The sequence below is a fragment of the Tyto alba genome, unplaced genomic scaffold (genome assembly GCF_018691265.1).
Source record: "Tyto alba isolate M040663 unplaced genomic scaffold, T.alba_DEE_v4.0 Super-Scaffold_22, whole genome shotgun sequence".
Lineage (NCBI taxonomy): Eukaryota > Metazoa > Chordata > Aves > Strigiformes > Tytonidae > Tyto > Tyto alba.
Window position 1 is genome coordinate 28,838,847 of NW_024881296.1, and position 16,736 is coordinate 28,855,582.

General features: G+C 38.5%; 1 protein-coding gene across 2 annotated transcripts; it reads left to right on the forward strand.

Moving 5' to 3' along the window:
• Positions 1-4,248: 4,248 nt before the first annotated feature.
• Positions 4,249-14,979, forward strand: MTFR2 (mitochondrial fission regulator 2). 2 transcript variants are annotated; one of them, XM_032983105.2, is made up of 8 exons: positions 4,249-4,469; positions 5,069-5,200; positions 5,588-5,692; positions 5,920-6,044; positions 7,954-8,171; positions 9,262-9,562; positions 11,877-12,063; positions 14,225-14,979. In XM_032983105.2, the coding sequence occupies exons 1-8, from the start codon at positions 4,407-4,409 to the stop codon at positions 14,300-14,302; spliced, it is 1,209 nt and encodes a 402-aa protein (XP_032838996.2). In that variant the 5' UTR covers positions 4,249-4,406; the 3' UTR covers positions 14,303-14,979. The 2 variants fall into 2 exon arrangements, with proteins under 2 accessions (XP_032838996.2, XP_032838997.2); XM_032983106.2 differs by having other exon boundaries at positions 9,265-9,562.
• The last annotated feature ends 1,757 nt before the right edge of the window (positions 14,980-16,736 follow it).

A 16,736-nucleotide genomic window follows, 5' to 3' on the forward strand; every position in this document is an offset into this window, starting at 1 on the left:
GTGAAATTGTTCTTCTTTAGTAGCCTGAGGAACACATATGTATATAAACACTAAAGTGAGTTTCAAGTGTATTATTTCCCTTCTGGAATGTGGGTTTTAGAAACCTATTTCCCAGTCACTGCTGCTAGAAACTTTTAAACAGATCTGAAAACTGGAATACCCTCCTTCATCTCTGTAGTTAGTGCAGAACTACCTACAACTAGCTTAATTCCTGTAGCTTGTGTCTAGAACAGATCAGTCATGTAATATACCTTGGGATTTGCTTTGTCATTAAAAGATGCTTCTCTTGTCAAGGGTAATGTAGTACAATTTTTAAGACTTTATAAACCTAGGGTTTAAGTGCACTGCAAGAAAAGTGTGCTGTCCCTAAGGTATTAAGTACAAGTGGCATTTTCTGGGCCACTGGCAATTAGTTTCAGCTTTCTGTTGACAGCTTAATCATCAACAGAACACTTTGATACTGCCACTGATTTCTTAATTAATCTACCTTCTTTATCAGTTTTTATTCCAGTTTATTAAAAGTGCCTCTATTTTTTTTTATGTGGACCTGACTCTCCAGGTATGGAATCTGGCAAGAGTAAGTCTTTAAATCTTCGATCACATTTACAACCTTAGGTGAAATTGGGGAGGGGGGGCAGGGGAGAAGGGAGAAACAAAACAAAAGAACACCACAAAAATCCCTGGAAAAGTAAAGCAAGATGTGTTAAAACCTGGAACATTAAAGATACTCATATACTAAACGTTTCTATAAAGTGTGAATTCCATTACAGTGCCCTGGAAATACCTTTCTTCAGTGTTCCACTTTAGAATGTGTACATTTGAAGTTATAACTCAATGATAAAAGTAAAGTTAGCAAAATGTGTGAGAAATGAGTCTTACTTTCTTCACCACTGTTTTCTAAATAGTTGTGGTTCTAGCTTTTATGTAGCCAAAGTTCAGGAATTAGTGTAAAATTGTTTTTTGATGTTTTTTATTTATTTATTTATTTATTTATTTAAACTTTGTTTAGTGGTAGGTACACTTTTAGCCTACAGAATGTTAAGGATGACAGTAACAGACTGGAATTACCAGAACAAGGACATTCTGATACAACGAGAATACTTATGTTTTCTTTCTCAGACTGCTATATATATATAGTAAATCTTAATGTTATACAGAGTTAAAACTGTAGTTGTTCTTAGTTTGCCCCTTGGAATGGTGTACGGTCTTTAAAAAAAAAAAAATCTTTGATAGAGGTGTTTCTATTAAATCCATATATAACATGTACCATTTTACTGGCTTTACTGTTAAAGAGTAGTTAACTATTGCCCTATACAATTTAAACACTAGAAGGCAGAAAAATGTAGTACTGTCACTAATCCTAACTGTAGTTGAGGAAACTGTATTTCAGATTGCACTAGTTTGCCAGCATCTGTGTAGAAAATGAAATAGGAATAATACTTGCTCTCCAGGAATAGTTGCTAAAGGCTTGGTCACACCTGCCTTATGTTTTAGGGGATTTAGGCAAACTATACCACTGTTCCAAGATCTGCGTTTACGTGTACAGTGCATCTTTTAATAGCTGTTTGAAATGTAAAAGTGATTATTCCTTGGACTTTTTAGCAAAGCTCACATGGACTTTGTGTATATTAAATCAGAGTAAGGAAGAAAAGGAACAAAATAAACTGCGGAAATGTAATAATCTGTCCTAATGAAGTGAAATGTAACATCAGTCTGAAGCTAACAAATAGGTTATGATAGTATCATCCAGGTTAAGTTGAAAGTGGATTGTTGTGGTCTGTGTGTTATAAAGCGAGACAATCTGCATCATCATGCAGGAACTAAGTTTTCTGCTTCAGTTGAGTGTCCAAGGAAATCTGGTAGAGATTGCTTTGGTAATGGCATTTGATCCTACAGACCTATCTGTTGGTTAGAGCATAAAAATCCTTTTTTCATTACCCTTGATTTCAGTGCAGTTTAAAAATGTCATTTGTTGATTACAGAACATACGGTGACAGCCATAAATTAATGTAATTAAACTGCTTGAAATAAGATAATTTAGTTGAAGCTGCAAGTTAGAGATCTCAGAAACAAAGTGGAAGCTGAGATTTTTTTTTTTTTAAATCCAAAACTAATGCTTCAGCACTTACTATTCCTTCAACATGAATAGTGAGTTTTCACTGTTGTCATAAGAAAAAACATTTTTTTAGGCTTTTATTTGGTGCTACTGAAGTAGTTATATGGCTGATGTGAATGGAAGTTCAGTGCATTTTGCATTTCTCTTCTTGGAAGGTAAAGACCATCATTGATGGATCTGCAGGAAAAAAAAAATCCAAGCATTCTACTGGTATAAAATGTTTAGCTACATTTTGAGTTCAGTAATTGATTCTGACTCGTTGCTCTAGCAGTGAAGCAGTTTCTGAATCAATGTCATCTCTACATGGTGTGCTTATGAAGTTTGAAATAATCCCTTCAGTTCAGAGAAAACCAGACATTCATTTCACTAGGGGGAAAAAACCAACAACAAAAAAAACAACAATAACAAAAACAAACAAAACAAAACAAAAACAAAAAACCACCAAACCCAAAAAAGAAAACGGAAACAGAATCTACACTGTGCACTCATTCAGTTTCTGGGTTTGGAATTAAATGTCTCATCCTCTTTCTTCCCAGGAACAATCAGTAGCATTTCTGTAACAGGGGGCAGCTACATCTGACTACAGTTTCCCTGCATTAGTTTTGCTGTGCTGGTGCTTCAAAAGAAGAGCTTTGTTTTATCCCCAGAGGTAAAGGCTGCAGCATTAAGTCTTCAGCCCCATGTTACTTCTTGTTTCTTCAAGTTGGCCTTTCTCAAGATCCTTTTGTTGAGGAGATCCTGCGGGTCCTGTCCATACTGTTCAGAGTTGTACTCGCTGACCCAAAGCATTTCTGTGTGTTCCCAACTGCCCCCTCCAGTTCCAAAGCAGCTTGTTACTGGTAGTGGTGCAGTCAAACTAAATTGACTCAATTTTACAGTTGCTTTTGAGACGCTGCCTCTTCCGAGCTTTGTGGTAGAACTGTGTGCAGTTGTTCCCATCCAGTGGTACCAACATTTCCCCTTCCCTAGCAAGAAGGTGTTGGAGGACCAGTACAGTTTGCTAAGGCAAGTACTGTAGTACAGCTTTTCAAAATACCCATTAAAAAGTCCTAGCCTTCCTTTCCTCAACCTTAAACCCCCCTAAGCTCTGTACGCAGCTTTATGCTGTTACTGCAGGTTGTGATCAATCCAGGTGACAAGTTCTGTATGATAATAACTACAAGAAAAGGCAGTAACTTTTCATTGCAACTAAGTGTTGCAGTTAGAGGATTTTGTTTGTTTAGGAACTGCTGCTGAGACACCTGTAAATGTGAATACAGGAAATGTCTAATAATCCAATTTATCATTAATTTCTTGAAACTTTTGGTGAAATTAGGATTACTGGGGCCCCTGCACTTAGGTCTTTGAAAGAACATGTAGTTATGAGCAGGTAACACTAACTGCTTAGCTGGAGAAAAAAGACTGCATGTTTCTTTTCTTGAGTAGAACTGTCGTATTTTGTTACACTACTGGCTCAAAGTTTTCAAAGTTTCTCAAACAAAAGAGTAAAAATCTTGACAGGCAATATAGAATAACAAGTACAGTATCCAAAGCCAGATTTCTTCTTTTGAAGTGAGGTCATCTTGGTCAGCTGCTGTCAAGTAGTTGGTGTTTTTGAGGATACTTTGTGTGTTGAAACTCTGCTATCTTGTTTTTCAGTTCTCCAAGTGAACTAATTAGAAGTTAACTACACAGAGGACCTAAAGCACCTCATTTCAGTTTAGCTTCTTCACTTGAATTGGGCTGGGTCCTATTGGCCTACAGAGTTTCTCCTGTTGATGGATACCACGTTCTGCTGTTGCACACGCTCAGGTTTCATTTTCTCAGAAGAACTTGCATCATCCTGGCATAGGAAATTGTCTCAGTGTTACATCTTCCCGGGGACCCCCCCTGAGCCCTTAGCCTTTGCCAGGGACGAGGCGCTGGCTCTGGCCCGGGCGCAGAGCCGCCATCGCTGCCCCCAGCGCCGCGGCGACATTCAAACGGGCCCCCTTCCCAACACCCCCCGCGAGCGCCGCCCGCCCTCCCCCTCTTATTGGCTGTGCGCTAGGCCCTGTCTACTTCCTATTGGCGTGAGTCCCGTTTTGCTCCGCCTCTGCTCCTGATTGGTGCTGCCGGCCCGGGGGGGGTGGGCCTAGCGCGGCGGCTGCTGCGCCCGTCGGCCGCGGTTCGGAGGAGGAGGCGTGCGGGCTGTGCGGGCTGTCCTCTGCCCGTTCCCGCGGAAGGGAGCGGGCACCGCTGCTCTCCGCTGAGGTGGGAGCGCCGCGGAGCCCGCTCGGCGCCCCTGCCGCCGCTGCCTGCTGCGGCCGCCATGGCGCTGGTGCTGGATCTCCTCAGGCGGATGCTGGAGTACTTGGGCTGGCCGCCCAGCCCGGTGAGACCCCGAGGCGGTCGCGGGGCGGGGGCGGCCCGGAGGCCTTTCCTGCGGCCGTTGCGGCGAAGAGGAGCAGCGGTCGGCACCGCGGAGCTGCCGCCTGCTTGCGGTGGGACGGGCGTCGCTCCTTGCCAAGCGGCTCGGCGGGGTGGGAAAGCCTGAGCGGCGTAACGAGACCCCCTGCCCCGCTTGCGTGGTTGCGTGTAGTCACTGTCGCGATACAGTCGTTCAGTTGGGCCTTTCTTCTCTGAATGGGGGGAAAAAAAATAATCAGTAATTTCAGCTGATCGTAAATGAAAGGCTACATGGCGATTCCCAAGTAGTAGTTAATCCTGTGTTTTCAGAGACTTGGGGAAGGTGTTGCGTGGGAAACGGGAAAGGTTAACTAATGTAGTGGCAGGGTCTGATGTTAGAGCATGGGTTTATGGGCAGCTCTTCAGTGATGGATGTCAGTAGTGAGGTCCTGCTGCAACTTGTAGTTCTGAGGAAATTCTTGGTTTATGTCCGTGAAACTAATAAAGTATCCCTGGGAGTACTAGTTTGAGCTATACTGGTTATTTTCTGGTTTCGTTGTTGGGAGTTCTTGTTTTCTTTCGTAGGCCATGTTTTTGGAAACCCGCATGTTCAGCCGCAGTATCGGTCGTACAGTCAGAACATGCCTTCCTTCAGCAATCTCATCAAGAAGGCATTTCCAGCAGTTGTATGCAGTTATAAGGAAGTATCAGGTCAAGGTACATTAAACTTATTTTACTTCTTTACTAATTTTTTTTCCCCCAAATATATAGATGCATACAGTTACTCAAATATGCACTTTTTTTTCTGTCACTCTCTTGGAATATTACTAGCTACATAATGTAGCTGCTACATTCTTTGTTGGCTTTTGTGCCACTCTAAAATAGTCTGAGTGCAGGCTGTATCTTGGCAGTGTTTTGGAAACAGTCTGGTAAAACCAGCGTAGGCCTTTTTTGGACTTTCAGCTTGAAAGAGCATTGAAAAGTTAGGTTAACCTAACTATGTTACGTTTAATTACATATAACATTAAATTATTTAATAACTTTGATGTAAGAATGACAGACTTTGATTTTGCTTCTTAAATTAAGAGGTACTCTGATTTTTAGGTCATATCTGTTTGCCAGAAAAAGCAATATGGATCTACTCGAAGTGTTGTCCGTAGGCTTGGGACAATTCTTTCCTTAGAGCCCTGCCCAAGACCTTGTTTTCAAGTAAGTGGTTTATTGTTATACACATTCTTCAACTGTTTAAGTTTTAAAGTTTCTTAATGTAGCGATAGCTTTCCTGTTCTGTTTAGCTTATGTAGCTCTTGTGTTTCATCCCTTATGCTCACTCTTCAACTTGCTTACAGCATTGCTTAAAAGTTCCTTTTGCTGAAGCAGACCTTTTAGTATGTGCTGAATCTAGTTTCTCTTTATACTTATTTGTTTGTTTTTAGCTTGTTCAAGATCCAAGTTCATTGGGTAACAATGAACAAAACACAGCTCCAACTCCTGTAGCTCCATCACTGGCTGATGTCCTGTGGGTGGCAAATGATGAGAGACAAGCATTTACTAGACTTAGGTAAGTGAAAGTAGAATATATGCTTTAAAAGGAGTAATAAAAGTCACTTATGTATTCTCTTCTATGTGGTGTGCAGTTTTGACCTTGTTTTCTTTTTTCCTAAATGAACCCTGGGAACTTTTTAGTTTTTTTTTAGGGGGGAAGTTCCTGTTTACCTGGAAATTCTTACTATGTAGAGTATTCTTATCTGAAAGATTTTTTGAAGTCAAGTTCCCGCTTTTCTCTGCCTAATAGCATATGAGATGCATTACTGGTATTGTAATTTGTTTTCTTTCACAGAATACTTTGTGAGAGAGGGAGTTCAGGGAAGACTTGTATATTGCAACATGCAATAAGATTATTCTAATCATTTTAGTTTACCTGCATTTTGATAAATGTTATAAAGAGGAGAATAAGAAAAAATATTTAAATGTCTCCTTTTGACATTGATTACTACAGTGCTATGTGTATAAACCTTGATGGTTGCTTTGATGGAAAGAAAAACATAATTTCTTTATTTTAAAAATTTACCTTGAATATAGTTTTTATAATTCTTTCTAGCTTTTATAGAGTGCTAAAGGAAAATACTTGTATAATTGTAAAATATTACAAGTACTGTGAAATGACAAACTATCCAGGAATTTACAGACGCGAACAGTATACATGCTTTTTCCCCCAACCTCCCACTTGAGAAGAAATAGAAAGTTGTCTTAATGTTCCCCTATAGGATCTGTTGAGAATCAGAGGGTGAGTCAGACAGAATTAAGATTAAGGTTTGGACACGTGTACTGTCTTGTACTATATCTGTATAAGACAACGCAATTCTACTTCATATTGGCATATGTCTGTGATCTTTGTGCTGCTTGCTGATAATAGAACTACAAGAAACTGATGAAATAATGCACTTTTTATTAGAGAAATTTTTATAAAGTTGTGTTTCATCTTGTGATTCCTGAGATGTTATTGATGAATTATGGAAGGCTTTTTTTTTGCAGCAGCTGTAAAATACTGCAAGAGTAAGAATATTGTTAAAAGGAACTGCGGCCTGTTTTGTCTTGCTTGTGCTGTTCTTTAGTCAGTCTGATTCACAGATCCATGAAAGTCTATTCTTGTTTTCATTCTTTCTTCCACCTTCTTTCCTGTCTCTGTGGGATGTTTTTCTGTAACAAGTATATTGTAATATCGTTTTCTCCTGAGCCAGAGTGAAGAGCAAGGGGAAAAGGTCTGGTTTTGTTTCAATCAAAACTTAGTGCATCTTGAATAAATACATACATTTAATTTATTTTTTCGTTTCATAGTTTGTTTGCACTCATTCTCTGTTTTAAGGTTATTTCTGCAGGCATTGAAACAATTTTTAAAATTAAAACCTGAGACATGTAGCACAATTTTCTAGTACAGTCTGTGTTCATATGTAGCTTACAGAACATGAGGTTCTTATTCTGTGTGTATTAAAATATCATTATTATTCTCCAGTATGTTTTCTGAAAGACTGCAACTTTTGCTGCTTGCAGTGTTCATCTTGCAGAGTTTGATAAATTACTAAAATGTTTGAAGCCTAATTAAGAGATCATTATTATTTGACTCTTCCAGCCTTTTATATCTACTGTTTTGGGTAGGGATGTACACCTTTATGGTGTCAGTCTCATAGTTACTGAATAACAATAACTCAATCCTATGTTATGACCATATGATGTATAATCTATCTCTGAGTAAATTATCTGACTTTTTTATGTCTTTTCAAGGATCTGCAGAGTACTTGAGCAAAGGGAGACTTAAAATATTTTTTAAGGTTATGAGTAGTTAAAAGTTTTCTTTAATAGTTTGTAAATTTATGTCCTGCTGAATGATAACTTGCTTGAACAGATAGTAAGTTTTGAGATTTCCATTGTTGGCTGAGCCTTTTGAAACTGTGTCTTTTGTTGCTTTCTAGGACTGACTTACGGAGAAACGAAAGAAGTACAGTTTATCGTGACCTATATCCATCTATAGGTTCAATGCAAAGTGTTCCAGAACACAGTACACAGAAAGACAGTCTTGTTGATCAAGTAGCGCTCCAGAAAATTTCTGCGCTTGAAGATGAGCTCACCTTTCTTCGTTCTCAGATTGCTGCAATTGTTTCAGCACAGACGTCGGGAAGCATTCCATCACGTAAGCCCTTCTGGTTTGAAGCAAACCACTTTTCCTTTTTTTACGTTAGAGTTCCTGTTCACAGCTTGCCGTGTCTGGTATTGATAGAGAACATTTCTAACTTCTCTAACTGAAGTTGCACCAACTAAATGCACAAACTAGTGTTTTGTTTCTCTTTTTAATATTTGGCACTCCTCCCTGCTCCCCTTCCATTTTGTGGCCCGTTTGCCAATTTTGAATGCAGGTGATGCTAAGTGATCTTCATACTTATTTCCGTGTCTCTGAAGGAGCTTAATAACAACACTATCCATAGGCTACCAATTATCATTTAAAAAACCTGCAGACTGTTAATTGTGTCTTTTGGATTTTATACTGTTTCTGACAAGTTATCAAAATAAGGGATAGAAAAAGTATTCTAAATCGGTCAGGTTCAGGCTTTAATAAAAACAAACGCTGCAAATAGATGTGTCACTAGACTATCCAAGATAGACGTTCATATTGGAGACCAACTATCTTGTGTCTTTTTTCCCTTTAAAAGTTTTGAGCTCTTGACTGTCTTGCAGACTAACCCCACTGTGGTTGTTGAAATATTTGGACTGGTGTGAGGTAGTTACCTTTGTGTGGCATTGTGAGGTACCTCTGTGATTCAGTTAGCTGTTCTGTTGCCTCTTTTTTTGTCTCCTATCCATTGCACTCAGTATTGTAGTCTATTTTACGTGTTTTGTGGTTATCTTTGCTTTTGCTTCCTGTGTGTTATTCTAACCTTCACACCATTGAGAATGAACTGAATGTAGTGTCAGGCTGCTTTGTTGTTGGAGTGCTGCTGTGCTGATTGTGCTTAGATTGAAGATACAAGTAGAGAAAATCAGAGCAGCACAAGACGCCTTAGATTCATAATTTCATGTGTTCTGAATGTGTGGCTTTGAAGTGAAAAATGTTTTAAACAGAATTCTTCTGTGGGTATAATGTATGCAGTATGTTAGTGCATTAAGGGAGCTGTCTTACCTTGACTTAAAACTGAATCATCCTAGATGTTGCTTAATATTGTTAATTGTGAAGGTATACTGACTGAAAATTAAAATCACTATTTTTCTTTTATAACTGCATCCAGAAGCCTTTAAAACATTCAGCATTCCAGATGGATTTTACCCAGTGCCAGCCACAACTTCTACGCCATTGTCTGTCTCTCACAATCACTTTGTAATTCCCTCGCCTCCTTTACTTCCTTCTGGTGTACCATCTGGTGTTGATGCTAGTAATTCAGCAATTGAACTTATAAAACAAAGTCGTGCAGCAAAAAATAGTGGTTCAACTGCAGCTGATAGTGCTGATCACCAGAGGATGAAGAACGTTCCTAGTATGATGGATGTTTTGAAAGACCTAAACAAAGTTCAGCTGAGAGCTATTGAGAGGTAGGTTGAATTGAATGTGTATCTGAGTAAGCCAAGCCTGTGTAGGCATCACAACACTTAAGTAGCACCAAAGAATACCAGTGTGAAGTATTTAATAAGCAGCTACTGCTGACAAAACTTAGGTTGGCAACTTCCAAGGTCACAGTTTGGAATATAAGATAGATACTTGTGATATGGCATTTAAAACGTGCTGAATAGCACAGCATTTAAAACTAATCTCCTGCTTTAGTATACAAATTTCAGTTTGCTGTGGGGAGGTGGGTGTGTTGTGGAGCTGGAGATGGCTTACAAAGTTGCCTACACAGTCACAGGAAATTGATCTGAACAAATAGATTTTTTTGATTCACTGTGAAAGGACACGTCTGTTGGGAAACATTGCAAAACTTAACATACTCGAAGTATTCTGGTCCTAGCTTTAAAGTGTTAAAGAAAATACATGCTGTATCTTTTATTGAAGGTGTTTTGTAAATTTGCACTTCAGTAATGCAGTTGGATTATAAATATTTTTAATAGTCTGATGTTTTGATGGTGAGCACAGTTGATGTTACAAAAATGCATTGCTGAAGACCTCAATACCTCTTTGGGTCAGTATTGCTTTGCTCTGCTAGGTGTGATAGAGGTTGTCAGATTTCTTTTCTGAACTTTAACGAGTTGAAGAAGTATATAAGAACAACTGAGTCTAATGAATATGTGGATCTCTTAATGTGGGAAGACTGTCACTTACCAAATTCACTGCATCCTTCTTTCAGCATTTTCTTCACTGTGACTTTTATCTCTGAAAATAACTAGAACAAGCAGTGGGCAAATTATATGCAACTCTAAAGCATACCTTTGCACTTTTGATGACATTTTTCACAGTAAATAAAGCAAATATAAAGTGCACCTAGGTAAACCTGTGTGTTTCCTTATATATGTTTTCTTCCATGTAATTACATGTCTGGTGAGTGAATGTGAGATGTTCAGATGGATGGTTTTAACAACCATCATGTTGAGCAGAGGCATAATTAGTAGGAAGTGGTAGGTGTACATCCAAAATGCATTCTAGATTCAGGCATCTGCCTGCATTCTGAAGGTAGAACTTAACTGGAAAATGAATTTATATTGCTGGAGGGAGTAATGAGGATCAAAATCGCTATAATGTTTCAGGCAGCAGTCTGACAGCAGTTCAGTGTGTGCACTGTAAAGGGAAGACCTCTCTTCTTGGAAGTTGAGAGCCTGAAGATCCCAGTTTCTACCACCTGAGCACCAGCTTGCACATTGGGCCAGTACTCTAACAGCTTGATTCTGTAGGAAGGATCAACTCAGTCCTTCCAGGTTTCATGTTAAATGACGTCTGCTGTAACTGCCAGATTTTGAACTCAGTGATGTCAGTGTGCATTAATAGGTACAATTTGTTGGCCTGGAGATAGTGCTTTACTAGTAGAAATCCGAACACATCTAGATTTCTAGATTTTTTTTTTTTTTTTTTTCAAATATGATAATGGTTAGGAAATCTTTCTTGTAATTTATTTTCTTGAGCTAGTCACTAACTTCTACATTTATATTAGGTTTTGGGGTGCAGGTGCTGTTTTGATCTTAGGTATCTTTGCTATATTTTGAATTTGGTAAGAACAGTTTTTCTAAATGAAAATACAAGCTACTTTTTAATTTTTGCCTATGAAATTTTTATATTTGGATGCTCAGGTGCTCACTTAGAGGGAAAATCTGTCTTTGAAGCCTTTGTATCAAATCTGATGATTTTTTTAATAATGGAACTTAAGTGTGGTTTATAAATGGGACTTTATGATCATCTGGCTACATATTTGACTTAAAGTGGTTGTTTTCTTTAAATATAATTGCTCTGAGGAATTTTGTAAGTTTGTTCTTTCTCATGAGTCCATAGAAAGGCATATTGTTCTGAACTCAAAATTAATGAAGTTTAAATCAAATTACGTTCACAATGGTTATGAAATACGTTAGTGGGAATTTCCCACTAGCATAACTTACTATAACTTATAAGACCTGTGATAAATCTGCACATTTTCCCTTTTTTCCCCCTCATTTTTAATTTGCAATAGTTTAATACTTTGTGTTGATTTACTGCCATTTTTCTTTGTGGCAAAGCATGAAGTTGTATTTTCAAGCCAAGAATCTGGCTGATGAGTTGTTAGGTTACTTGTATTGGTCCTATTTGGTGAATTGCTGTAAAATAACATTAGCAGCATTATTTATGTAATCAGGGATGTATACAGAAGTTCTGTCTCTAGGTTTTTTTGGATCATTCAGCACAGGATAGGGGGCAGTACACAATAATTTTCTTTTTTTCTTTTTGTAGGTCACCTGGAGGTACTCCTCTTTCTAGACCCAAAAAGAGGCAAAGTTCAGATTGGGATCCAGTTGCTCTACTAACTCATGCACTAAAGCAGAAATTTGCACATAAAAATTACGATCAAGATGATTCCCTGGACAAAGAAAATCGATCTTTTGATAGCTCCCCATTTTCTAGTCCAGAGATTTCACTGGTAAGTTTTTATGCAAGAATGTGGTTTTTATATTCTTGAAACTACTGCTCTTTTTATGGATAATTGCAGGGTTTTTATGAGTCTGCAACTTCTCTACAACGTTTTTAAGCCATCAGACTAGGTAGTTTGTTTTTTTCAAGTATAATCAAGGCAGAGAATCTCAAAGATTAATTGTTCTGGGTGGATTTAGACTGGTAAATACACTTCTAGATACACCAAGAGGAGAAACTTCGAAGGCTGACTTTAAAAATTGAGCTCACAGTTGATTGAACTATAGCCATTTGCTTGATAGTAACTATCAGGTATCCATGCGTAGAAACTGTGTGTCTACTTAGTAATACTAACTGCTTACTGACTAATTTTACAAATAAAGATGCTGGGAAGGTGTAGAGAGGTCTGACTAACATGTGCTATATTGTTCAGAAATGAAAAGGAATGCATTGGCTGTAGTGTTTTTCTTTGAGGTAGCATCATTTCTACACAGTTTGCATCTTTAGCCAGAATAAGATGTGATTCTCAATGCTATTGCAAAGCCCATGGAAAATACAGTTTTTGTTATGGACAAGGAAAATGTGGTAGACAGAGCCATCGAACTAAAGTGATTCTGAGTGTTGTTTTCTGTGGAGCAGCCTGTGCAAGCTACTTCAACTTACACAGTCCAGCAGTACTGTTGGTTATTTGTTAGAGACTTCCATAAACCTCACAACTGATTAGATGAGGTGGATAGAAATAGGTGGCAGTAATTTAAACTGTGTCTCTCTGCTTAGCAATTCTATCTTTGTATCTTAAGAGTGAGATAAAGATTTGACTGTGGTGTTTGTTAGCCCAATGGAGGGAAATAATGCAAAACATAATGGAAATCCAGACGTTCTTTGAAGGCTGCTGCTTATATGTATGGCTAGCTGCTTGGCTGAAAGCTTAGTTTTCCTTAAGGAGGAGTGTGTTTCTATTTCTAGCTATAATGATTTTTTTTTTTTTTTAATTTCAGCTGTCACAAGGATTTTGCAAGCGAAATGTAGCATATATTTTACAGACTCTAGTGAGTCAACAGCTCTGGTGCAGTCTTAATAAATTTTCCTGTTGACTCCATCCTAACCCCCTCCAAAAAAAAAAAAAAAATTAGAAACTTCTTAAAAATAACCAGGTTTATGGTTTGGATGCTGCAGACCATTGTATTGCATAGCTGACATAGCCGAGTGTAGGTGCAAAGATCAAAGTTAGATCATGGAACAGCTTGTTATCCTGGTTTTGGTTGGGATGGAATTAATTTTCTTCCCGGTGGCTGGTGCAGTGCTGTGGTTTGGATTTAGTGTGAGAATAATGTTCATAATACACTGATGTTTTAGTTGTTGCTAAGTAGTGCTTTAGTTCCCATCCTCTGCCAGCGAGCAGGTGCACAAGAAGCTGGAAGGGAGTGTGGCCAGGGCAGCTGACCCCAGCTAGCCAAAGGGCTGTTGCACAGCACAGACATCATGCTCAGTGTGTGAACTGGGGGGAGCTGGCCGGGGCAGGGGGGGCAGGTCACTGCTCGGGCCTCGGTCAGCGGGTGGTGAGCAATTGCGTTGTGCATCACTTGTGTCTTCTGGGGTTTTATCTCTCTTTTTGTTACCTTCCTTTTAATTATTGTTATTATTATTGTATTTTCATTATTATATTTTACTCTGTTCTAGTTACTGAGCTGTTCTTAGCTCAACCCATAAGCTTTACTTTTTTTTTTTTTTTTTTTTTTGGCCCCCCCCCCACTTCTCTTCCCCTTCCCACTGGGAGGAGTGAGTGAGCGAGCAGCTGCATGGTGATTAATTGCTGTCTAGGGTTAAGCCGTGACACTTGTTGGAATAGCTTCTGTTCCAGGATGTAACAGCTGAATTATAGAGCCCTGGAAGAGAGTCTGCTTAAGGCCAGCATAATCAGGAGTAGATATAGAAAGATGGGCTTTTTCTGGTTGAAGCAGAATAATCTCATGATTTTGTAATTAAGCCTCTAATTGCTTACCCTTGAGTGTTTTGAAGAATAAATGTACTTAAAGCAATTGGACAGGCTTACTATTTTATTCTTCCTATGTTAAGAGAAATGCAACAACTCTTCCAAACTGTCTTTATTGTAAGCATCCAATTTTGTTGTCTTTGGTATAATTTTGTTTAACTCCATCCCTGCTCCCCAGGTTGCATGTTGCAGTCCGAAGTCAAATGCAAAATCTGGCCTTACAAGAACTGATGAAATTAAACAGGTACCAACATAGAAAGTGAGAGCTCATGTTTAACTGGTAGAGACTTCTGAGGAAACTTCAGAGTGTGTGTAAGTGGCGGGTCTGCTTTGACGCTGCTGTAAGGTGCTGTAATGTGTTCTAGCACGCCTCTCCTATGCTAATTGAATTTTGGGTGTTGTAGAGTTTGTAAGATTGTCTCTTCCTTCTCTGTAGTTTCTCAGCAGCCAAACTTGTGAATGTGATGCTTATATGAGAAGGATAGAACCAAAAGAATGCTTTTATTGTTACGGAGCAGTGTGTATGAAACCTGGGAAATGCAGGAAAGAAGTGTATGTGAAAGAAAAAATAAATATTGGTGTAGCAGCTGAGGTGTGTGCTCTGTTTGCACTCCAGTGTAAATAATGAGGAAGTGTAAACTTTTTGTTAGTGTGTTACATAAACTGATGCTTATACATATATATCTAATGGTAGCTAACACTGTTTCAGTAGAATGGTATAGTTGCCTCAGTTTTCTTTGCAGTTTGCTGATGCAACTCCATATTCCATGTGCAAACTGTATTCTAATTTATTTTGGATCAGTAGCTGAACTTTTATGCTTGTGAAACTTTGTTGTGCTGTAAGTAAACTGAAGTTTGTCTGTAGAGAGATCTTCTAGCACATAGTCTAAATTCCATATGTAAATAAACAATAACTCCCTCCTTGGTTCTCCATATGAAGTCTATTTTGTTCACAAGAGTTTATAAAATAAAATTTCCTTTATATCATAGATGTGTGTGGTAGTGGCATTTTGTGTTAGACTAACATTTTTGAATCTTAAAAACTGGCCATATCAGATAACTCCTTAAATAAATTGTATTATGTAAAATTAATGAAAATAGACCTTACGTTTTCCCTGCCAGAGTACTTGGAGTCCCTTATTTTCAAATTTATTATGATCCACTGCTTACAATAGGTGCTTTCACTTAATCTTTTGTCTAATGATGTATAAAGTCAAAATCCTATCAATTAGACTGTTGAATGTGTCCCTTACGTATTCCGTGTGTCTTTTATTTGCCTCCTCACTTACACGGAGTAGATTGGCAGCTGGATTCCCTCTTACTGCTAAGTCTTATTTGCACAGTTGTAAGTAATTACTGTGCAAATCCCCTATACTTTTGTTTTAATTTAAAAAGTTTTCTTTTGACTAAAACTGGAACTTAAGTGACTTGTTATTTTATGTCTTCTAGGTACTTTTTTCTGAACATAATAATTATTGAACTTCATCACATTCTCACATTCCTCTCTCAGACTGTAACAGTTTGATCTTCTCTTTCTTTCCACTTTCAAAAATACGCATTTGCCATGTTCTCCACCTAAACGTGACAACTGCTACGAAATCCATGCAGAATAGCTCGGCCCTGTGTTTACCAGTCTTACCCTCTTCTGTCAAAGCTCCTCACTGTCTTTTGTCTGCTGCTCTGGTCTCTGATATACTAGGGCAGCAGGGAGCAACAGAGAAGGAAGTCATGCAGTGCCTGCAGAAGGTGGTAGGAAGGCTGGTGAGTCCTGGTGAACATAAAGCCTACAAATCAGCTCCCTTTTTCTCAGTATCTGCTGTATGATGAGGTAAAGCGAGTTATCTCCTGTGTGTGTTTAAGCATTCATAGATCCAGCACGTTTCAGGGTTTGTGGCTGTTCTGTTGTGACTGTCAAACGTGATGTTGGAATTCTTGCTGTGAGAGACTGAATTAATCTGCAAAACACTGAATACAGTAGTCTTTCTTTTCTACTTCAGTTACTTTATGTGACCAGCAGCTGCTTCTCTTCAGGAAGAACTATTGTTTTGGACTGCTTTTGTATATTTCTATCTGTTCTCTCGAGAGTTCATCATTTAACTACAAGCTTGGCTCACAGGAACATTTTGCAGTGGGAATTTTGAATTTGAAAGTATCTTTTCATTTTGGAAGGGAATCGTCTCAAATTTTGTAGTAAGTACCTCTTAAGCCAAGGATCTAGTGTCAGCCTTCAGAAGCATCTGCAAATTTTAGTAAGCTGTGTGACCCTTCAGGTTGTTGGGTACTCTCTTTGATTCTTGTGTCAGTCTGACGTGAATTGTGCAGTAATGTGGTTTGTATAGCTGATCAGCTTCCTTCGGGAAAAGTGTAAGTCATGGGCCGTGTGATTTTTTTCAACTGCATACCACATACACATGAGAACAGATTCTTTATTTTATGTATTTCTAGATGTAAATTAGGTTAAGCACTGAGCCCTGATATACCTTGAAGTCTGTGGGTGCCACCTGGTAGCATCTGACACTTTTCAATGCTAGGAAGTTGCAAAATCTGGACAGCGATGTTTATTACTAAAAAAGTTACAGCCATTGCAGAGATTTTTCAGCCTTTCAGAACTAATGGAAATGTGTCTTGGTGATCTTATTTTCTTTGACTAAAACATCTGTATCGACAACCTGGAAGCAACTTGTTCTTTA

Excerpts from the sequence above, each read along its gene's own strand:
- MTFR2 (XM_032983105.2), top strand. The coding sequence starts at position 4,407 with ATGGCGCTGGTGCTGGATCTCCTCAGGCGGATGCTGGAGTACTTGGGC. Across the intron at positions 4,470-5,068 it reads TGGGCTGGCCGCCCAGCCCG|GCCATGTTTTTGGAAACCCG; the intron begins GTGAGACCCCGA and ends TTTCTTTCGTAG. Across the intron at positions 12,064-14,224 it reads CTAGTCCAGAGATTTCACTG|GTTGCATGTTGCAGTCCGAA; the intron begins GTAAGTTTTTAT and ends CCTGCTCCCCAG.